General features: G+C 36.8%; 1 protein-coding gene across 2 annotated transcripts in view; it reads left to right on the top strand.

The window, feature by feature from the left end:
* Positions 1-24,975, top strand: part of ambra1a (autophagy/beclin-1 regulator 1a) — a 106,457-nt gene that overhangs the window by 7,392 nt on the left and 74,090 nt on the right. The window contains exons 7-11 of one of the 2 annotated variants that reach the window (XM_002667669.8): positions 73-1,445; positions 8,739-8,825; positions 13,562-13,744; positions 16,412-16,489; positions 17,407-17,507. In XM_002667669.8, the coding sequence (XP_002667715.3) occupies positions 73-1,445; positions 8,739-8,825; positions 13,562-13,744; positions 16,412-16,489; positions 17,407-17,507 (1,822 nt within the window). 2 annotated transcript variants of the gene reach the window in all.

Here is a 24,975-nt window from a genome sequence, read left to right as displayed (position 1 = left end):
ACATGTATAAGACATCCCATGTTTATTTTAAAAGTTCGGGACCATAAATGTGCTTGTATTCGTTTGTTTCAGAATGATGATGATCCTGAGATTCCAATGGACAGTGTGGAGATGCCTCATCTCCGACAGCGCTCCTTCCTGCAGTCCCAGCCTGCGAGGCGCACACCCATCTTGCACAATTTCTTGCACATCCTCACTTCCCGCAACTCTGTTCCTCAGGCTGGAGGTGCCCATTCTGCTTCCACTGATGGGTCCTCCGATTCTTCTGGCCCTTACACTCTTATGTGCGTTCAGCCGCTTGGAATGGTGTGTTTTTGTAGCCGTTGCTCTGCAGCACGAGTTCCATCTCCACCTGATGAGGACCCTTCAGACTCGGCATCCCTGGAGGCACAAGCTCACACCTTTTCTTCTGCACGCACAGAGCCACTGCAGATGTCACGGTTTTCTGTTGAGTCTCGTGCTGCAAATCGCTCCTCTGCATTCAGCAGCGTGTATGGTGGAGGCAGCAACATGCGGAATCATTCTTCCAGCTCTGGCAGGAGGGGAGTGACTGGAATGGCACCTGTCCCGCATTTCCGACAACATCCACCAGGTAGGGAAGGTGGAGGACGTCACCCTGGAGCAGACTGGACAGTCAGTGGACTTAATGGACAAAGCAGTAGTATGACTCCACAAAGAACTGGCGCTTCCTCTGTTAGCCTTCTTTCTGTCCTGCGACAGCAAGAGACTTCCTTTCAATCACCTGTTTACACTTCTGCTAGTGATAGATGGGGCAGCACACCGGGAACTAGTTCCAGCAGGCACCGTCCTCCAGAAGAAGAGGGACAGAGCAGCTCCTCTTCCATCCACAGTGTCCTGCGTTGTAACCTTTACCGCTATTTTATGGATTATGAGGGAACGCAGGACACGGTCCAGCCTCTTGATGGCAGCAGACAGGACCAGCAGACTCAGGAAATGCTCAACAACAACATGGACCCAGAGCAACCAGGACCATCTCATTACCAGTCACCCTATAGCGGTGAAAACCCTCCCCACAGTCACATGAACCGCTGTAGAGTATGCCACAATCTTTTCACCTACAATCAGGGTAGCCGGCGCTGGGACAGAACAGGTCAGCCTTCATCTACTGAGAGAAACACACCATGGCAACCTTCTAGTTCTGCCTTCCACAGCGTAGCTCCAGTTTCACAATCTAATGAACACCTACTGGAACACAGACCCATAGAGTCCACACCAAATACCCCAGAGCCTCATGTACCATTTTCCCAGAGAACTGACACTGGTCAGCATGAGGAGCAGGCCGTTGGGCTTGTCTTTAACCAGGAAACTGGCCAACTGGAGCGTGTTTACAGACAGTCTGCCTCCTCTCGCTCTGCAAACATATCACAAGGAGCCTTAAACCAGGAAATGCCTGAAGACACACCAGATAACGATTACTTGCGCAGGTGAGGCTGTAGTCTTTTTTTTAATTGCTTAAACAACTTGTTCCATGAGGAATTAAGCATCCAAAGGTTTAAATGTTTCATTGTACAACAAAACATGCTGTTTTGAAGTTTCCAAACCAGTCCAACTTTTCTTAAAGTTAATCTACAACAGTGTTTCTCAATTCTGGTCTTCGGGACCCCTCCTGCTCTGCAAACTTTGTTATGTCTCTCTTATTTGTCACACAAGGATCAGTTCTTGGATGTCTATTATTGAGCTGATGATCTAAATCAGGTATCTTTAGTAAGGAAGACATACAAAATGTGCAAGGCGGATGGTCTCGAGGAATGGAATTGGGAACCACTTATCTGCACTAAAAGCTAGCTCGTGGATGCCCAAACTTGTCTTGGAGGACCGGTGTCCTGCAGATTTTAGCTTCAACAGTCAACACACCTGCACAGATGTTTCTAGAAAGCGAATACCATGGTCACAGTAGAGTTTGAGTATGCAAAATTCTGTTGTATGGCGTTTGCCAAAAGGGCCGGGATTAAACGAGCTGATTAGACTTTTAAAAAATTAGCTATTGATCCATATTTTAAATTTCTATAATGAGAGGTCATGTTTTGATCTTCGATTGGTCTCACACAATCACATGATGCGACTTTGCAGGTCAGAGTTTACCAAACTTGACCTTTTCAATCCAGCGAACTGCACAGTGAAATGTCGCACAGGCTTGTGTTTCCGGTCTGCTGCCTTCTCATGTGTATGAATGGAAGTCTATGGAGTGAAAAATGCAGTGTAACCGCGGCTTTAGTAAGAGCTTGTTTGGCTAGCCCAGGTGTGTGTTATTAGGGTTGGAACTAAACTTTGCAGGGCCAAGTTTAGGCACCCCTGAACTAGCTTGCAATTCCACAACTTATTAATGTCAGATGATGCTCTTGGTCCTCTATATAGAAATAACAGCAGTGATTACAGATGTTTAGAAACTTTTCCCAATCTGCCACAATAAGGTATTTTGTTTATGTTGACCAGTTGTTTGCCAACATTCAACATTTTTACTGACAACAACAGAAAAAGGTATGGCCATATTTGCACTACCATTCCAAAGCAACAGTAAAAGCATTTCAAACAATATTAACAGTATATCACTGTTTCCACAACCAAAGCTGCACAACTGTTTTTCCAGCATGTATCATGATATAAAAATGCTTCTTGGGCATTAAATTTGCCATACTATCACAAATATTTCTAAAGCATCCTCTCAACTGGAGTAATTCAGATTTAAACAACATTTAAGCTTTCATTTTTTTGATTCAAAGTTGAATCTACAACATTTCAGTAAATCATAAGCTGCGTCCCAAATGGCACACTATACACTATACACTATGCACTCATGCACTATGTACTTATGCACTTACACACTCAACAGCATAGTATATGTATGTAGTGGGGTCCCAAATGGCACACTAATGTTTTTTTTTACTAAGTGGAAATTCAAACCATTTCCCTGATGACGTTTGACGGTTGCCAAATCAGTGAAATAAACGGCCGAATTATTAAATAATACCTGCCGTGAGTATTGCCGCATTCACCATTGGGAGGCGCTATAATCACTCTCGTAGGAGAATTTTGCTTTCACCATCCAAAATAAATAGTTATCCAACATGTGCATCTGATAGCTCCGCCCCTTCCGCTACGTAAGCAAACCTGCGGTCATTGAGTGCGTGTAGTGTCCCACATTACACACTTCATTTTAGCGGCTAAATGAGTGCATCATCCGGGTAATTAAAGTGCACTTATTATTTTTAGAGTTTTCAGTGTGAACGCACTACTTACACTATTTATACTACAAAATGGCGTAGAATAGTGCATAAGTATGTGATTTGAGACGCATCTATAGAAAAATGTGTGTTCTAGGGTTGTCAAAATACCATTAGTTCATCTTATGATACTATACCAGCTGAAGTATCACAATACCAAATAGTATTGCTACTCAAATAATAAAGAAAATAGTCAGAAAAACTATATTTTAGATGTTATAATAGGTCTACTTGAGTTTAATTCAGTTCCCTTATTATTGAAAAAAGTGTTAGTTGCACGTCACTTCACCTAAAATATTTGTTTATAATATGAGTTTATTTTGTAGATAACTGACCTACAAAAAATACGTTAAAATAAAGATACAAATTATGCCAAAACAAAATTTGTTAACAAAAATAAAAAAAGCATTTTCCAACAAAATTAGGCTATATGAAGTGGTCAAAAATGTTTCAATGTTTCCTGTTGCTATTTTGGGTTTTTCATCTAATCCAAAGTAATTCAAAATTTCACTTTGTGGGTCGTTCTTTTAGGAGATTATCACAGTTGTTGTAGCTACTTAATCATATTTACAGGAACAGAATTGAACAGATTCAGGTGTGCATTTGAAACGTCAGAAAACGTGCAACCTTAGAGTTCTCCCCACACATTATTGAAATAAAATGGTCTATTGTTGCACAAACATGTGAGCATTTTAGTGACTTTCCACATGCAACATTATCTATTGTAGAATAATGACGATACTACCGTTTACAAACTACAGTGGCACCACTAGTATTTTGAAGCTATAGTATCGCGATACTACCATAGTACTGGTAAATCGTGCAACCCTAATGTGTACCAATTAGGGCTGCACGATATTGGAAAAAATTGACATTGCAATATTTAGTTTTGCTGCAATATATATTGTGATAGGAATAAAATTTTACTAGATGATTTAAATAGCTCTATTCATTGACTAGTGTGATCATGTCTTTTTTTATGCAATGTATCTGGATAAAATATAATGATTTACAAGCATAAATACAACAGAGCAAATAAAGAGTACTTTATTGTTTTTTGCAGAGTCAAACAGTATTCAAATGCAAAAATTGAACTGTCAAACACCAAATCAAATGATCATTCTATAAATAATTATATGTAATAATATTTGATAATATCTATAAATAATCTAATCCTACAATGTGACTGTTGTGAATACACACGTTGTGATATCGATGATCGAGACATGCATGACAGTAAAACCCAAGTGTGGCAGTTTTTTCCCAGGTTGGTCTAAACCAGGGGTGTCCAAACTCAGTCCTGGAGTGCCGGCGTCCTGCATAGTTCTTCAACACACCTCCCTGGAACTTTCTAGTATACCTAGAAAGAGCTTGATTAGTTGGTTCAGGTGTGTTTGATTAGGGTTGAAACTAAAATACGCAGGACACTGGCCCTCCAGGACTAAGTTTGGACACCCCTGGTCTAAACTTTCACACAAGCCCTTGGACAAATGATTCTTTATAGTCTGGTAGTATTGTTTTCTACCAATATTATGTGTGAAAATTTGTCAAACCCTGTTGATCCTGGCTGTTTGGAGCACATGAACAGCGACTTATTGCACTGTAAGCTATTTTGAGATCCTGTCACAATATAACAGAGGCTGTGCAAAATCTCTGTTGGCAGAGCAAACCATACTGAACATAACGGCAAGCTTAAAGTCTGCATGCGAGTATGAAGACACTGGCACAGCAGTCGACAATGGTCTACATGTGAAATGATTAACAGCTCTTCATGAAGTGCTCAGGTGTTAATACGCAGACTCTGAGTGTGCTGTCATGTCAAATATCATTGTAACTCCCTTATTCTTCAGCAGGATAGCCTCTGTGCAAAGCCTGCATAATAAAGTGCAGTCTGAACTGCGATTCCTCACATAAACTCTTATTAGAGTAAAACGATAACCTTACTTGGGCTTCAAGGAAAAGTGTCTGACACAGAAATCAGTCTGATCTGACCTAGTGCCTGTCTGTGTGCACTCTATTAGCCCTCACTGCAGAGTGTGCCATCCAGAGATGGGCCTGGTATTAAGAAGGTGCTTATCTACATATCAGCACTCTCCAGTCCTGACAGCACAGATGAATAAATATTAAGAGTTGATTGAGGTGACAAACAAAATGTCTTTTTGCATTCTGCTACCTAAATTATAGATCTTTCCTGAGCAAGATTCATTCACATAGAGACCGACCTATCTGCATGCCATTGTTTTTATTGTGGAGATTTATGTGAATTTCACAAGAGCGTGTTGCTTTCACCAAGCATGTCATTATTGAAGTGCATGGCAGACTTCTGAGATTGTTTGTGTGGAGCTTTCATGCTAGTCAAATTTGTGCTCTGAACGTCTCTGAGACCCCTATAGCAAATTGAAGGATCTGAAGGCAAAAGAATTATACGTGAAACAAGTATAGTTTGTTCAAAGCAGCCCAAGAAGCGTGAGTCTGTTGTTAGAGATTTTAGATTCTGAGCTTTTTCAGCTCAGCTATAAGGCCCGATTGGGTTCTTTAAGTATTGGAAGACTTTGATTGTTGAAATTTTAGGAATACCTGGAAAAAAATGCTTTTTTGAAAGTATTTTCTTTTTATTGTGTAACAATATTTAAACATTCAAACTCCACACAGTAACACCAACTGACCCAGCCAAGGATCGAACCAGCGACCCTCTTCCTGTGAGGCGACAGCACTACCTACTGCGCCACTGCATCACCATATAATCATTCATTTATAAGTATTTTCACAAAATTTCCTTTATAAAAATGCATTGTATCGTATGGGCCTGTAAATATCATGTCAGGATAATGTCAGTTTTGTTTAAATAACTTTTTAAAGAACAATTTAACTGGTTCTCACATTCTGGTCTTTTCATCTGCTGTTAATGTGAGGAGCTATTGTACAACTTAGTTAATAATGTTGTTTTTCGATTTGTAATAAGATTATTTTGCTTACCCCATTGGCAGATTATTTTGCTTGATTTAAGGAAAATCTCACTTCATTTTGGCATATTATTTCTTAAAACAAGACAATATGTTTTGCTTGTCTAGAAAATTCTTCTTGATTTAAGAACTTTTAGATATTTGGACTAGAAACAAGACAAAAAATCTAAGTAAGAAAAGCATTTTTTGCAGTGTGACACACAGCATCACGGTCTCTCATTCACACACATACATAGGCATGCTCGCTCGCTCGCTCAAGAGTCTGGAGCGATATTGTTAGACCGCCCGCTCCCGTTCAAATTACACCAGTTACCAACCGCTCTTACGCTTTATTCAGAAATTTATTCCTGCACCGCAAGAAATCTGGTCTGCTCCCGCAGTACAGCCGGGATGCAGAGCTTTACTTTGAGTGTCCAGAAAAGCGCTATATAAATGTAACATAATTATTATTATAATTGTATATGATGATTTTGTTTTGTGTAAAATCCTGATAAATAAGAATCAAATGTTTATTATGGGTTTAAATGGGTAGTTCACCAAAAACTGAAAGATCTGTCATTGTTTACTCACCCAACGCTTATCTTAAACTGGTTTGCGTTTCTTTCTTCTGTTAAACACAAAAGAAGGCATTTGGGGAAGGGTTGGAAACCTTTTACTACTGTGGATGTCAATGGTTACTGGTTTTTAACATTCTTCTAAATATCATGATGGGCTAATGACTGATGCTGCATGATGACTTGACACTGTTATTAAGATGAACAATTATTACAGACTATTGTTCAACTGTTTTTTTTTTCTTTCTATGCGGTCTCATTTAACTACTCTCTAAAATTACTTATGTTTGAACTACTTATTTAAAATGAGTTGAAACAACACAATTCTTAATTTTTTTTTGGGACAACCTGATTGATTTATGTTGAATTCACTTAAATTTTATGAAAAAAAAAAAATTAAGCCAGCCTAAATGGTTGGTGTTGGGACAGCATGAAGGAATTTGTGGAACCCAGCCTTTTTGACAGTGTAGTTAAAATATGTTGTCATGCAAACCCTTAGTCAATGACACATCTGGCTCATAAAGTAAGATGTATAACTTTGAGTTTTGCTGTTAAGTAAACCGACCTACTTTTGTAATTTTCAATCACACTGGCACTTTTGTAAGGAATCTGACCTAAAATATGGGCCAGTCTTTGCAGATTGCTCCCCTCAAGGGTCTTGAAATGCCAGCTTCACTCCATTAGGGGGCAGTAGCTCATCACACTGCACATATGTAGTGGTAACTTTCCACATGTATCTTCAACACTAAATAGCCGGTGGGTTTTTTGTTCTGATTATGTACTCTAACACACAGTCCTCCTCTTCTCATGATGCCGAACAGCATGTCCCATGTGCGTGGCCATGCTGTGAATCAGTTTTGTTTTAAAGCCAATGCTGTGCAACGGAAAGTATCGCACTTCACTTATAGAGAAGAGCAATAAGAATGAATGCTCTGCCATTTTACATTGTCCCAGGAGTCCCGCTCCAGTTCAGCATTACTGACTCACAGCTTTGAGCGTGGAGCAAAGTTTCAGCACGAACTCTCATCACTACCTGCTATAATGTCATACCTGAAACAAGAGCCTGTGAAATTTATAGAAAGTTACCTCAATATTGTTCAGATAATAAGCTGCCATATTACAGTATGCAGAAGCGCAAAACAAAAGGCTTGAAACTGTAGCACAATCTGCACCGTCATCTGCATTCCATCTGGATAAAAATGTATCACGCTATACATTTTGCACTTTCAAGAGTGATTATAGACTAAACAAGTTAAAAATATCCCCAGAACTGCACATTTCCTAACTGTTTAGTGTGTTTTTATAGAGTTATGTTTGCTTCAACTCTGTTAAAATGCAGATCTTGATCTTTTTAAGTGAGCAAACAAAGCCAACTGCGTGAAAAGGAGTCAGAATCGATCCGTTCTGTTTTTGCTGTGAGTCAAAGGGCAGAAGATGGCATTCTAATGAAGCGCCGAGCACACCCACACCAGATGCATTCACGTACACACATCACACTGACTCATGCTGAATAAAAATGCCCTGCTCGCTGCCCAACTGTCCGTCCAGCTTTGTGCCCTGCCAGTCCAAGAAGGCATGCTTTGGACTCGGCCTCCTCTCTTAATGGCCTTCAGCAAACTCTCCGTTGTATGAGGAATAGCACAAACCCAGACTTAACAAATACCCCGATTTAATGGGTTATTAACCAATTCCTGGCCAAGCCTGGCAGAGCTCACATCATTACTTACACATTATATTCATTTAGCCTTCACATAACAGTCGGTAATGAGCATACTAATGTCCTTGTGCAGTTTAATGAGATTTTTAATGATTGTGATGCTGCTCGGTGGGGAGTGTTACTGTAGAAACCGAATGGTGGAAATTGGAAGAAATGTGTCTTCTTCATTTTTGTTTGACGTCCTCTCCAAAAATTCTTAATCTGGACAGGAAGTGCTTTGCAACTTCAAAACAAACAAAAGCAATGCAATTCTCTTTTGTAGGAGGCTGCTGGAGTCGTCCATGATGTCTCTTTCGAGAAATGGCACCTCTGGGTCACGAGACCACCCCATCTATCCCGACCCAGCCAGGTGAAGCCGTGTGTTTGTGTATGTGTGTGAACAGCATTTCACCGTCATGCCGCTTGGACGGTGAGGTCTGGGTAATGAGAACGAGTGTGTGTTATGCTTCCGGACAGTAGTGTGACATTTCAGACTCACCAACACCCCTGTGTCCCCTTAATTCAAACATGCACACACAGCCTGTCAGCATCCTCGGACTTTGTGTGTAAGGCTCATAATAACGTGAGTTCATGGCTAGTGAGTCATTGTTGAGCTCTGGGGAATCAGCAGTGGTTCGGGATCAAGACAGATTGTTAGCGCAGACTCCCGCTGGCTGGTTCGCACAAACACACGGACCGACGCGCACCTCTAACCTGTGAATTACCACAACAGACTCATTTCCCCCAGAGCAGAATGTACCTGGTGTTAGAAGCCATCTGAGCAGAGGGTTAGTCTGACTCCGGCAGGAGTAATTGCTGCTATATGACACTGTTGTTTCCCGCATCTTTCTCTGTCTGCTTGTGTGTCGGTTGAAAACACGTTCTCAAACACACACTGATAAACAATGTGATGTGTTTAGGCTCTGTCAGACAGATTTAACTGATTCTAGGTCTTGTGAAAAGTTCTGCCAAGTTTCTCTCCTTGCGATTTTGTGCTTGTGTTTGTGAGGATGAATATTCATAATTTTGGTTTGATTTATAATTACAGAAATTCTCTTTCTGACTGGTTGAGAATATGTGACAGTTGTCTCTGCCCGAGGTTTATTTAGGAGTTTAGCTCTGTTTGTTCTCAGTGTTCAGCTCATCTGGTCCATGCTGGTGGCAGATGCTCCTTTCTCAGCTAGTCCAAGACCGAACGAAACTCCAGATGCTCTTTCACTCTGAGCTGTGTAAAAGATTTTAGTTTTAACGGCTTTGTTCAGCAGGTCCCTCTGCCAAAAAGCTAACTAATGAATTAGCATCTGATTTAAATGAGAATAGATGCAGATTTAATCAAGTGGATACAAAAGTTATTTTGTGTGTTTATCAAAAAATGCATGAAGGTTGTTTAAAACAGTGGTTCATTCCATTCCATTCATGTTTATTTCTATAGCGCTATTAGAATGTAGATTGTGTCAAAGCAGCTTAACATTGAAATTCTAGTAAATTGAAACTGTCAGTCCAATTTTAATTGTTGAATTTCAGTTTAGTTCTGTTCAGTGTGTTTCAATTTTTACTGCTGAAAGTCCAAACCCTGGAGAGCAAATCTATCAACAGCTCCAGAAGTTCCAAACCAAGCAAGCCAGTGGCGACAATGGCGATTCATCAGAGGCTCTTGCCTATAGTGGAAAGGCCTAAATGGTTTCAGTAAAATCAGTAAACCAATCTTAAACATTCAGGGTCAGATTTACAAATTGCTTGCATCATCTCAAATCCACTTTTCAAATAAAAAAAACTGCTCTCAGGATTTGCTTAAAAACACACTGGAAAAATAGTGAGGAATATGGGCACAAATGTTTTTGCAGCTAAGCTGATCTTCATGATCAGCCTGCAAAATGGGCAGCATTTGAAGAACATGAATTAGGGCTGCACAATATTAGAAAAATCTAACATTGCAATATTCAGTAACACTTTAGTTTAGGTCACATTTCATGCTGTTAACTACTGGCTTATTACCTGCCTATTATTAACATATTAACTGTTCATTAGTAGTTATAAAATATGAGCTGATTCCCTAAACCTACCCAAAACCTAAACCCAACTACAACCTTATTAACTATTAATAAACCACTAATTAGTTGTTTATTAAGCTAATAGTGTTAGTTAATGGTTTTTTAATAACATGAATTATGACCTAAACTAAAGTTTTACCCAATATTCTTTTAATCTGCGATTTGTATTGCTAAATGAATCAGATGAATCAAATAAATCTTCAGATGAGTTAAATAACTGGAATGAATTTATAATTTTAGATTAATTGGGAGTGCATAAACCATAAACAATCAAGTTCAATAAAGAAGGAGATACAAATTATACAAATTATATAAATTGTCTTATTGTCTTATTAAACAGTACAATTTATTATGCCTGAATGCTTTTAAAGTGGGATGGGAGACCACATGGGAAGTGGTGTTAGTGAGACCAGCAGGGGGCGCCCAACCTGCGGTTTTTGTGGGTCCTAATGCCTCAGTATAGTGACGGGGACTCTATACTGCTCTGTGAGCGCCATCTTTTGGATGAGACGTTAAACCGAGGTCCTGACTCTCTGTGGTCCTTAAAAAATCCCAGGATTTCCTTCGATAAAGAGTAGGGGTTTAACCCTGGCATCCTGGCCAAATTTGCCCACTGGCCTCTGTCTATCATGGCCTCATAAATATCCCCATATCATAATTGGCTTCATCACTCTCTCTCCTCTCTACCAATCAGCTGGTGTGTGGTGTGCGGTCTGGCGCAAAATTGCTGCTGTTGCGTCATCCAGGTGGATATTGCACATTGGTGGTGGATGAGGAGATTCCCCCTAATGTGTGTAAAGCACTTTGAGTGCCCACAAAAGCGCTATAGGAATGTAATTATTAACATCCTCACGCAGTCACAGGCCTTAAAAACACTTGCAAAATAATAAAATTATATGATAAATTATAAATATAATCCAGACTCAACATTTCGTTTACTCACAATTAGGGTTGTAACAATATACCGGTATGACGGTTTACCACGATTTGAACGTGCACGATTATCATACCATGAACAATTGCATATCAACGGTTTTAACCCTTAAAGACCGAGACAGCCGCCCGCGGCTAAAAATAAGTATTGCTCTTAAATGTTTAATAACTTTTGATCCGCTGATCCGATTCATACAATTCAAAGATTGGCATAAAGAAGAGAATCTCAGCTTTCCAGTGGCGTATCACATAACATTCGCGGACTTTCAGAGGCTCCGGAATCAGTGCGGTTACATCATCAACATTTGACAACGCTGATTTGACAAAGAAACGCTCGTCACTGTGTCTCCGGACAAATCAGACATGATACATTGATGCATTGTCCCTCCTCCATGCCCAGATTGGTTCAAACTCTCTATATCACAACCAATAAGCATAGGTTTCGCTTTTGTTTGTGGACCAAGCTTTTGTTTGTGGACCAAGCTTTTTGAACAACACGGAATTATATATTATAGGCATTATAATTATATATTATAGGCATACATTTATGCGCGGCTAAATAAAACGCAATAAAAAAAAGTTTTGCATGAAATAATTCTCATACTAAGTACTTTTGCATGCACAGCAGCACATAAACATGACAAAACAGTGACACAGCAAAGACGAACTGCTGCTCTTGCTGTTTTCAAAAGACGCAAATGAAGATGCAGCTGTTTGTCTGCATTGCAGACAACCATATCCAAATCCATATCGATAGACAACCATATCCATGCTGGCACATAAAACCTAAGGATGTTCCATATTGAATCTAGTTTCGTTATGTAACTATTTATAGTATAGTAAATATTTATATCTATTTTTTACTGAGGATTTGCACCATGTTTATTTGGACTTTATTTGGACTTTGACACATTATTTATTATTTTCTTATTTTTATTTGTTTATTGTAAGTGGTGTTGTTTATAGTAACTAAAAATATATTATTTGGAAAAAGTCAAATTTGCTTCACTGTTCTATTATTTTGTAACATTTGTAACATACCGTATACCGCGAAACCGTCAAACCGTGGTATTGTTTTAGACGATTATCATACCGTGAAAAATTCATACCGTTACAACCCTACTCACAATGTAATAATTGCAAATGATCACATTGCAATATCGACAAGGAATAAGGATGTGCAGACCTAACACTAATCATGATTTATGAAGTCATGCTTTTTAGGTGCTAAATAGTGGTGTAAATACCAGTAATTTGACTAATTCATTACTTAACCTATTTATGTGCCTATATTGTCTGGTGTTACGCTCTCTCAATCTCCATAACCTCTGCTTGTTTGCGACCTGTGCTACTCTTAGAAGATTGTGTTGGCCCGTAAGGAAATGAGCTGCTATGTTTGTGTTCTTTAATTTGCACATTTTCACATTTCCCACTCCTGTAGGATTGCAGTCTCACACTAATTTGCCCTCTTTAGTAAATCTGTCTTTAAATGTTGGTCATGCTGTGCACACCACTGTCATTTGAATTGTTTTGTTTGTGTTTGCTTATGTTTAATGGATTAACTGGAATGATTTTGATTGGACATTGGACAGTTTGATTTGCAGTTTTAATTTATTTTAAGATGCTAAAAGATCTCAAAGTATTGAACGATTCAAGGATAAAAGCCTTGTCTGTTATGTGAGGTGCGTGATGTGGCACCAGGTGAAAGTATAAATCAGCATTAAGATGTTTTTTTTTTTTTTTCTGTAGCTCAATGGTGCATCTAACCTGTCTTTAGAACTGTTCAATTTAAATACATTTATTTTACGCTCATTTTGTGATTTTACATTTTCTCCTGTGTGTTTTTGATATTGCGATATAAGTCTTAAATTTAATATTTAAAATGGTTTTAAAAAGTCTTAAATTTGACATTATGATATCTGCAGAAACCCTCTATTGGCATTTAAAATAATCAGATATCAACATTGGCAACCACATTTGTTATTGGTGCGTCTCCTAATAAAAAATATTTGTTTGATTCAGTTGTTTTTGGTATAGAAATGAGTGGCTGACATGTTGGATTTGTTATCTATAGTGAACATCTAACATCACTATGTTTTTTATGTGTTTGTTGTGATTGCAGGTTGTCCCCTGCAGCATATTATGCACAGCGTATGATCCAGTATCTGTCTCGACGGGACAGCGTTCGGCAGCACTCCCACCGTCCCCCTAGCAGACCTCGACCCCTGTCCTCTAATCCCAGCAGTCTTTCCCCGAGCCCTGTCCCTAACGCAGAGAGCAGCGAAGTTGACTTTGAGGAGTTTGAGTAAGTAAACAACTGTACAGACATACAAAGCCTACGCCAAGTAATTGCTTGTAAAAATCTCTATGGATTTAATTCCCTGTATTGTTGCTAAGCAACCCAACAAACACACAAGGCAGGATCTGAACGGCAGAATCTTATCACTTTTGCTGTTTTTCAGACTTACTGAGCTTGCCAACGATTCTACCAGAGTTGCCCATGGCGTCTCTTCTTATAGTGTTTAGCATTAACATTGAACTCTGCTTGCAGTGCACTTTGACTCATTCCGATGGGACAGTGATGTACTGCTGTGAGCTTGATGCTTCTTTCTTCATCTGCTGGGGCCAGTTGCATAAACATAAGCCCTCATGTTAAAGGCATGGTTTACCCAAAAATAAAAAAATTACTCCCCTTCTGTACAAAATTCTATTATATTCTGATCAATGTTGAAAAACTTGTAGTCTTTGACTTCTGTAGAATTCTTTTATTTACTATTAATGTCAGTAGCCCCTTTTGCACAGTGATACCAGTAAATATCCGGAAACTTTACAGAACGACTTTACCGGTAAATTCAAAAAAGCTCTGTTCACACAGGAGAAGATGTTCTGGATTTTTTTCGGAAAAGATCATTCACACATCTATTCCAAAATTCAGGCAAATTCTAAAATTATTAACCAGGAATGACCTCCAAACGGCTTCGCTTGTATTTGTAAACATAGAAAAGGTCTGGATTTTGTTGATGGTTTCACTTTTATTTCAAATTTTAGCATTCATGCAGGTGCTTTGTCCCAGAGACATCCAAAGGCAGAAGCACTAACTACAGCTAAATGTTTACATATTTGACTACATTACAAATTCAGAACAACTTGAAAACAACTTGCATAAAATAAAATAACTTACGGGTATTTTCAAAAAGGTTTGTATGTGTGAAAGGGGCTAATGTCTACCTGTTTCCAGCATTCTTGATGTTTTATATTTGTGTTGAACAGAAAAAAAGAATCTCATGAAGATTTGGGTTTTTAAGTGACTTTAAAATGGATTGGTCAGCATTGAGGACGAAAAAGACTTTTAAAATCCAGTCAGCAGTTTATGCAACTAGCCCCTGGACAACTGTGAAATATTAATATTTTTTATTTTACAGAAGTGTTAGACTGTTTATCCAATGTGCTTTCAGTTACTTGTAAATGATTTGCTATGTGCTATTTCCAGTGCGTATTGTTTGAAAGCAGGTTTTCTAAGAAAAGTATCCTACAATGATCAAGCAAAAGGCAACCAAAGGCAAAGGCAGATTGGGTACAAGTGTTGGGAAAAAAGATATATTTACAGACATTATTTTTATGTTCATTTATATTACGTTTAATTTCCTTTTTAGACAACATAATGCCAGTGTTATACGTTTTACTTTGTCAGGGTATCTACAGGGTCTTAAAATGTCTTAAATTTCAAAGAACAAATTTTAGGACTTAAAAGTCTTAAATCTGCCTAAATAGTGTGTTGTAGGTCTTAAATAATTTTTAACAGGTCTTAATTTTTCTATGTCACTGTAAAGCTATACCAAATATGACCAACACCCTTCCAATAACTAACAATTTATTAAAAAATTATTAACTCTATTTACGTTGTTAATATGGTGTAGTTATCTTTCTTACAATAATATATTTAAGGTTTTAAGTTGGCCATTAAAAAATCTTTGGGTTTTAGCCTTGTTCAAGTCAGAAATTACATTCAATATGGTCTTAAAATGTCTTAAAGTCTTAAATTTGACTTAATGAAACCTGTCGATACCCTGTTTGTGGAATTACCCTTATTCTTAATCACAACAATTTATAATGTTATTAAATGCTATTAGTTTTGTCCATTGTGTTGCCAGTTAAATTTATATAATAATAATTAAAAACAATGATAATTTTCTGGAAAAAAAACTCTAAATGACTATGTAATTTTAGATAAGCAGATTTTTTTTTAAATTACAAGCCACTTTCAATCTCTTCATTAGATTTGATTTGAAATTCAAATTCATGTTTTTTTTTTTTTAAGAATGCTAGTGCTCTTTTAATTTGTTTGCAAATGTGTTTTTGTAAACCGCCAAGTAGTCTGTGCTTAAGTTATTTGTCTTTGTATGGAGCCACTAATGCTCTAGAAATGTCTTTCTTTCCTTCTCTCCAACCCCTCCATTAGCTGAATATCAGTGCTTCTCTCCACTACAAACCACACAGCTCTTCTTCCTCTCTTTCTCTCTCTCTCTTTTTTCCTTCTTTTTTTGGCACGGATTAGATGCCCTCCTCTGAGCTGATGAATAATTCCACCCGCTGGCTGGAGAGTTCAGCGTTCGCTACAGTCTGGGACCACAGATCCATATTCATCAGAATACTTATGAAACCCATCAGTCTTTCAGTTAGCCTTCATATTAATATTTATGCCTGCCATAATTTTTCTTTCATAAACGTTATCTTTTCTTTCAGTTCTTTATCAATCATTCCCACTCTTACCTTGTAAGCAAACTAAATCTGATGTTCAATGAAAAAAGTGATTGAAGACATGCTTGAAACACTTTAGTGACTGATTTATTACGTATTTTAACACTTTAACTCCACTTTGCGAAATTGCTAAAGATCTGATTTTATGCAGGATGTTAATGAGATAGTGATTCATTTATTTTATTACTGAATAGTTTCTTGTGTGTGTGTACAGGGAAAATGGAAGCAGATATCGGACTCCTCGTAATGCTCGCATGTCTGCCCCCTCTCTTGGTCGTTTTGTTGGAACCAGGTAAAAACGTGTTTAGTCTATTTATGCCAAAAGCACCAGAAATACATTGTAACAAAACAAAGTAAGCTGTTTCGCAGTCTACCATCATCATGGTCAGCTTCTTTCAGAGAGTTTGTAATGTGTCATACTAATAGCACACTGCAGGCAAAAACTGGACTCACAGATAATTTCTGTGATTCTGGTCATGTGAGAAATGACACAGCAGTCGAAAAATAATATAAATAAATATTATATAAATTAAATTTAGGCTTTGTAAGATTTAGTTTTTTTGTTCAACAAGATTGCATTTATTTAAAAATAGTAATAAAATCTTGTCCAATTTTATTACCATTTTAAATGTCTGTTTCCTTTTTCATGCATTGCTAAAAGGTGAAAATATTAAAAGCTTAATGTAAATATGTAATATTGCTCTAATGGCAAAGCTGATTATTCAGTCCCACAATCATTCGGACTCATTCTCAAATGTTGTCCTCACCAAACAGTACTTCTTATTGTGTGCTGTTCGGTACTTTTTTTAAAAAAAACTGGTACATTCTTTACATCACATTTTCAATTCATATTACATTTGTAGACCTCTTTTATGAATAGGTTTAGTAGAACGGCACCTATTTGAAATAGAATTCTTTAAACCGCAACAATGTAAACTTCTTTTCTGCCACTTTCAATCTTTTTTTAATGTGTTCTTGCTGAATAAAACTATTTAGTGGGAAAACTGTTTCCAACAACGATTGTTTAATCTATACTTTTCAAGCTTGAAAGTTTGATTGAGTTTGTCCTACAGTTTTATAAATATTGTGTTCTCTGTGATGTACATGCATTGCTGATATGTGTTATGTACAGCATTAAAATGATCAGATCATGAGTTTGCATGTCTTGCCATTCTCTCTCAAACTGCCTCTGTTTCACCTGATCTCCAGGCGCTTTCTCTTGCCGGAGTTTTTGCCGTATGCTGGAATCTTCCATGAGCGAGGGCAGCCAGGCCTGGCAACGCACTCATCCGTCAATAGGGTCCTCGCAGGTATGTTCGCCCTCTAAAGCTGCAGGAGTTTTCTAATATTAGATGGGCCGGGTACTCACTGAAGGCTTTGTCAGGGATGAAACTTCCCAAAAATGTTTTTATAATGTCATGTGTCGGGTCAATGACGAGTGCTAATGCGCCCACTCTCCCTGCTATTTTGGCCAGGAGGACTCTCAGCTGGGCTTTTTAACAGCAGTTATATTAGATTCGACTTTTCTCTTTAAAGGGGTAGTTCAGCTGAAAAAAAAAAAAAAAATCTGTCATCATTTGTTTACTCTCATGTTGGCCCAGAGCGATGTATAATTAGCTGTGCAAAGTTACTGTAGGACATCTAAAGTCGTATTACACCTAAGTTGTATTGAAAAGTTATTTGTATTTTTGCTATGGGTCTTTTGTCCTTGTTGGTGGTTCAATTTTACTTTTTTGGATATTTCTTTTAAGCAATGTCTAATGTGTAGTTCTTCATGGATCTAGAAGGGCTACAAAGTTGTACAAATCTAAGAAATGCTTGATTAAAAAAAGTTAATTGTCTTCCAAAATAAAGAATTGATTCTGAACTGCTGAAATGAGTAGTCAGGAATTTTAGTTATATTTCCATAACTGATCAATAGAAATCTGTATCTAGGCATAGGTATAGGATTCTAATAGTATGCTAACCTTGGATAAAAATGTCACTGTTTCACAGTATTGTGAATTTGTGATTATTGCTCCAAAATATATTCTTTTTAAACGTCTGGGTACAAAACAAAAACATTTTCCCCTTTTGAACACAATATATTTTATTTTAAGAAACAAAGTATTTTGGAGCAGTAGACATGTGAGGCTAAAGAATTTGAATGAATCATTGACTTCTGCTGTCCTTTGTTTCTAAGATCTAGATTTCTTTACAATTTAAAACGGAGATCTTTTCTGCTAGAGATACTGTTGCACTAAAATACTAAACAAACAAATCTTACATAAACCATAGGAATGGTATAACAGAACATTTTGGCGGTTTTAAAACCTTGACTTTTTCAAACCGTGGTATACCTTAAAAATGGTCAATATCCCATGCCTATCTGTAACACATTTGCATGCTATGTGCTGTTATGTGCTGCTATGCTGCTGTGTGTAATAATCATCATACTGAGAGAAAGCATTAATGCTTGAGAGTAGATTTTTTTTTTTTAAAGTTTGACCCAAAGCTACAAATTGAACCACCTAATTGCATTATTATAATTGCACTTTGTTGTTTATGATGAGATAATTAGTTAGCAAGAGTCTCCATGTAGGGTTTAAGTCCAACTTTATCTACACGTGCACACAGGAATCACATGCATATACTAATGTTAAAGGTGCAGTATGTGAGTTTGACACCTAGTGGTTAAATTAGGTATTGTATTTTTGTATCAAAACAAACAAAAACAAAGGTTGACACATTGACGACTAATAGGAAGCGAGTCTGACAATCGAGCTTAAAGGCTGATTTAAATTGTTTTCTATATAAAAAGCAACACACAGTAGAAAGAATATTTTGCATATTAAAATAAGTTTTTGTCCTAACCAACATCTCAGTTTGATATATTAGAATCGGCTTCTATTTCTCACTGGTGAACAGCAGAAAATGACAATGATCACCTCAGGTATACCTCATGTACTTTATTCAGTGTTAAATCCTAATAATGTTACTTTAAATGCCATTTTACATGACGCTTATTGTCATACTACTGAAAGCATCAGCAGATAAAGTAGTTCATGTCAGATCTTGAAAATAAAACAAACCTTTTGAAATTGAACTTTAGAACTGTGAAATAATGCAGACCAACACATATCAGTGATTCAGCATGTACATTTAATAATGTTAAAGAGGGTTCATGTATTTTAATTAGATTATAAATATTTATAAATATTTAGATATAAATATTTATATCTATTTAATAACCTCATGTGGAACTCTGAATCTGCGTCTCATTTCGGTGGCTGCTACTGTCCACCAGAGGTTGCATTTCGGTCACAGACACATCTTTCTGAATAAACAAATGAAATACGCAGTTTTCCGGGATGCTGAAATTTAATTGGCTAAAGTGGCAGTGGGCGGGTTAAGTGACCAAAACAAAGACAGACATTCCAGCACGTAACACACATTTTCAAAGCAGAATATCTGACTTCAGCATTGTTTTTCAGATCAACAAGAATGTTCACTTGGCAAGTTTCTTAAGTATCTGCAAATATATTAATATATTTTTATGCTTTAGAAGAGTCAAAAACCTAAAAAAAAAAAAAAAACTTTGCTTTCAAAAATCTCTGAAACACCCAGGCGTGCACAAAGTGTTTGGCTATGTCTATGAAAACATACACTTATTGCACAGCTATATAATCTTATAATGTACCACAAACTAAGTAAAAGACTTTAGACTAAACATGGGACTATAAGAGTTTTCAAGTCAAGGTTTTAAAACCACCCAAACTTTAAGCTTTTTCATTATTTACGTGTTTTTTTATAATAATTTTATTTAGTTTTTTAGGACAGCAGTATCTCCAGCTGAAAAGGACCATTGACACCAAAAGTTACTGTTCCAAAATATTTTAAAATATTTCTTAAAATCAAATATATTGTTTTCAATCAGGAAAAATTGTGTTCTTTTTTTACCCAGACGTTTAAAGACGAAATATTTTAGAGCAGTAATTACCGTACCGTGAAACCGTGATAGTTTTATCCAAGGTTATCATACCTTCAGAAACTTATGCCAGCCCATGCCTACTTTAGACATGAGCAAAATGTGTTTTTGTGTGGTTTTGACAATTTTAGTGCAAACTGAAATGAAAGATAACCCAATCTTGTAATTAGGTGCTGTTTGACAGACTTTGTAGAATACATATTGTTCTCCTCAGGTGTATGCTCTCGGGAAACCAAAGTGCGGAGCGGCATGCAAATGGAATGTTTAATCGGCAAGACTTTAAAAGCACATGAAACAAATGTCCTTTTTTTATTATGAATAAGTGCCATGTAATGTGAGTGTAACTCTATCATCGAGTTAATAATTGATGTTAATGTATGTCGCATTGACATTGTACAGTATATTGATATGGAGGCACCAGTACTGCGTGGGATACTGCGATGTTTCTTAAAAAGCAGATTGTGGAGACATTTTAAATGATCAAAAATAGTCTTATCACTCACCCCTACCAGACCAATTAGAACAGACTGGATGATCTGACCGATCAGAGGAAAAAAGGCAAAGACAAAAAAAACATAGAAGACAAAATCCTTCAAATCGGGTGATTTCAAAAGCACATTAAAAGTAAATTAAAGTTTCTTTTTAAATTTGGATGCATGTGAATTGTAGGACACCTTCAAACCATAAAACTGCAGAGCAGGGGCACTTTTAATGCTGAAAGTTTAGGATTTGTTCAATATCTCTTACACAGTACAACATTTCACATTCACACTGACTTTGTATAGTAACTGTCAACACACACTTAGGCAACTTTAACAACCGTAGTCATGAAATATATATCTTGGCACACCTGTATGCCCTTCTTGCAGGATATTTAGAAAAAAAAAGTTATGGAACCAGCTGCCAGCTGCATCGGATATGCCGCTAAACATCTTTCCTACATATAGTCAACAACTTCCAGAAGTGCGGAAGAACCAAACAGATGTTAGGAATGAATAGTAAATTACTAGACGTGTGCTATGGTGTAAAAAAAATACAGATTTATTTTTTCAGGGACAAAGCTACTATTTTTATCAGCCATCTTTTGAATGTGTGTGTGGGTGGACAACCCCAGATCCCACTTCCCAAATTTCCTGCACCAGTTCCACACAAAGCAAATGTCCACAAAACGCTTTCTCGCTTTTGCACACCAGTATTCTATCTATCTCTCACTCTCTCTCTCTCTCTCTCTCTCTCTCTCTCTCTCTCTCTCTCCCACACAGAGAGGCAACTTCAGCCCACACTAATTGCAGTGTGTTATATGAGGTTCAGAAATGCCCCTCTCGAAACCCTCTCCAGCTCACACAGAAAACAGCGCCATGGCTTCACTTTAGAGAGCAGCAATCTTTCAGTCCCTCTCCTCTCTTCTGTTTTTCTATATTGTTAAAGGCATATTTCCCTCAAAAATGAAAATTCTGTGATTATATATTCACCCATGTCATTCCAAACTTCATTCTGCAAAAAGATATTTTGAATATTTCATTTGCCTTTTCTTTTTCTCTGAATGAAAGCCAATGGATGCCCAGTGTTTTTGGACCCTAATTATCTTTTAAAAATCTGTGTGAGAAAATAAAATTACATTTTTGGGCAAAATATCTCATGCAGCTGTCAGTGTTGGAACAGTAATTATGGTCATCTGTCAGCTTTTTCTTGGGCAAAATGAATTATGTGCATAAATTAACTTTGAATTATTGTTAAATCTGTACTTTACCTTTTATTAGTAATTGTCAAGTGCACTGGGGTTGAACAAATCATATTGAATTTCTGACATTTTTAAATAGAGAATTATTTTATCCAGCATCCTCTAATTACTCTTGGGGATTAAAGTTCAGTAATACGGGTTGTTTTGTGAGCCCATGTAATGTTGTGTTGCTGAGGTTCGTTGTATTGCCATGAGGTGCTATTGGCCCTTATTTTAAGATGAGAGAGGAGGACTCCAGGGCAAATATCCAAACTGGCGGCAATTACCAGCACACATTCCCTCACAGCGTTCTCCTTCCCTGACTGCTTACAGACAACCTTGTTCAAGCCCCACAGCACAACACACACACACTCACACACACACACACACACACACACACACACACACACACACACACACACACACACACACACACACACACACACACACACACACAGCCAGGATTTCTCACTCGCTCTCTTCACTATTGCTCTGTACTCATTTTTCTAGCAGAGATCAGGGCTCTTCAATTACTTTCTTTCGAAAGCCAGATTATACAAATGAAAATTTTTGCGGAAGACCAACATTTTTTGAAGTAATTATTAGATTATAGCATTTTCATTTGAAGTTAAAGTTTGGCTTAATACTTTGTTATTGATCAAAATATTGATCTCTTTATTTTAATACTTTCGGGCGTTATTAATTAATTAATTTTTGCAACACAACTTGTGTTCATTGTGTTAATTATATTGCAAACTAATGTTGACTAATTATGACATGTTTTGGATTATTATTTTTGCAAAATTGCTAGAACATGGTTTGCATGGGGTCTTAAAGTTTTAATCCCAAAATCTAAATTTTAGACCTTAAAAAGTCTCCGATTTACTGAAATATTGTGTTGTAGGTCTTAAATTCTTTTTTTAAACAAGTCTTAATATTCCTTTTTAATGTATTGCCACCCAATCTGACCAACATGTATACGATCACTAACAATCAATCTCAATAAAACTTTTAACTTTTTATTTAAAAAATGTAATTTTTTTGCTCTATCATAATGGTTTACATATTTACCTTACAATAACATTTGTTTAAAAGTGCTTCATGTATTTACTGCTGAGGACACTGACATGGACAGAAGATTAGTTTATTATAGTTTTTAAAACATTTGTTAATTTTATCTTATTTTAAAGAAAGTACACAATTTACACAATATTAAAAAAAATTGCTAAGTAATATCTAAAATGTTTTAAATTTTTATTATTCATTTATTGTATTATTAAGTTAAATAATAAGTTTTTTTTGATTGGGCAAATAAAAATCTTTTCCATCTAGGCCATTTGAAAAAAAAATAATTCTTAGCCTTTATCCCTTTATGAGTCTAAAATTGTATCCATAATGGTCTTAAAAAAAAAAACATAGACATTAAAATAGCCCCAATATATTTCCCTATAGACTTCTATGTTTATGCGGCACTCTGTGTAAATTGTAGACTATGGAAAAATTAGCAGCTTAATGCTTAATCGCAACAGTCAATTTATTTGCATAATACATCTGGTTGACTAAGACTGGATAAAATATGAATGCGTATGCTGCGCTGGGTCATGTTTGAGGAGCAGTGGAACTATGACCATAGGATGTGCTCTGAATATGTTGACTACTGAGTGCTTTTGATTTCGCTGCAGCATTTGGCACAGGGAGCTTTCTTGTGTTTCAGCCAGGTCTGTGATATTTAAAAAACAATCAAAGGCCCGCATAAAATGATTGACATACTGTTTTTGGCTTATGGGCCACTTAGTTGGCAAGCCCTGTTTTTGACTCTCCTCTTTCTCCTCTGTCTGCCAGAATGTATCTTGTTTTATTGATTTTTTTTCTCAATGAGAATTTAATTGCTGTGAGGGTCAATTGACTCTAAACTATCTAATATTTCTCTCTGAATCCAGTAAAAGAAGTGTTTTTGGTTTTACACTGTAAGAAATGCTGGGTTTTACACAATTGATTTGTGCTGATGCAACATGAAGGAATGAAATTGACTTGATAGTTTTTATTTAGGTGGATTAAACATTGAACAATTGAGTTGTCCTAAAAATAACTTAAGAATTGTGTTGTTTTAAACAAGCAGTTTAAACAAACAGCAAACATATTTTATTTTTGAGAGTATTACACCAGTGTTTCTTAACCACGTTCCTAGAGGACCTAAAATAAAAGCAGTTTTTGATTTTTTTAAATCCCATTTTAAGGTCAAAATTATTAGCAACTTTAAGCTATAATTTTTTTTCGATAGTCTACAGAACAAATCATCATTATACAATAACTTGCCTAATTACCCCAACCTGCCTAGTTAACCTAATTAACCTAGTTAAGTCTTTAAATGTCACTTTAAGCTGTATAGAAGTGTCTTGAAAAATATCTAGTCAAATATTATTTACTGTCATCATGGCAAAGATAAAATAAATCAGTTATTAGAAATGAGTTATTGAAACTATTATGTTTAGAAATGTGTTGAACAAATCTTCTTTCTGTTAAACAGTTGAGGAAAAAAAAATACCCGGGAGGCTAATAATTCTGAAGATTTTCCATTAAAAAAATGCTCTGTTTGCCAAGGATGTTTTTTTAAAAACTGAAAACACAATAAAAAAAGTAATATTGGGACAATGTGATTTAAAATGTACACATTGTGGTCACATGGTGGCGTAATGAGTAACATGATTGCCTGACAGCAGGAAGGTCACTGGTTTGAGCCCCGGCTAAGTCAGTTGGCATTTCATGTGTGGAATTAGCATGTTCTCCAGGTGTTTGTGTGGGTTTCCTCCGGGTGCTCCAGTTTTTCCCACAGTCCAAAGAAATGCACTAGACTAGATGAGTTGATTATGCTAAATTGGCCGTAGTGTAAGTGTATGAATGAGTGTGTATGGATGTTTCCCAGTACTGGGTTGCAGCATGGAAGGGCATCTACTGCATAAAGATAAGTTGGTGGTTTAAAGGGACCAAGCCGAAAAGAAAATGGATGAATGAGTGAAGAATATGAGCATTGTTACTCTCGTAACTCAAAAATAAAAAAAACTTTTGTTGCTTGTTCAAATTATCTGTTTAA

The sequence above is a fragment of the Danio rerio genome, chromosome 7, assembly GCF_049306965.1.
Source record: "Danio rerio strain Tuebingen ecotype United States chromosome 7, GRCz12tu, whole genome shotgun sequence".
Lineage (NCBI taxonomy): Eukaryota > Metazoa > Chordata > Actinopteri > Cypriniformes > Danionidae > Danio > Danio rerio.
The sequence above is the reverse complement of the archived record's forward strand: the minus strand, read 5'-3'. Positions and strand labels throughout refer to the sequence as shown.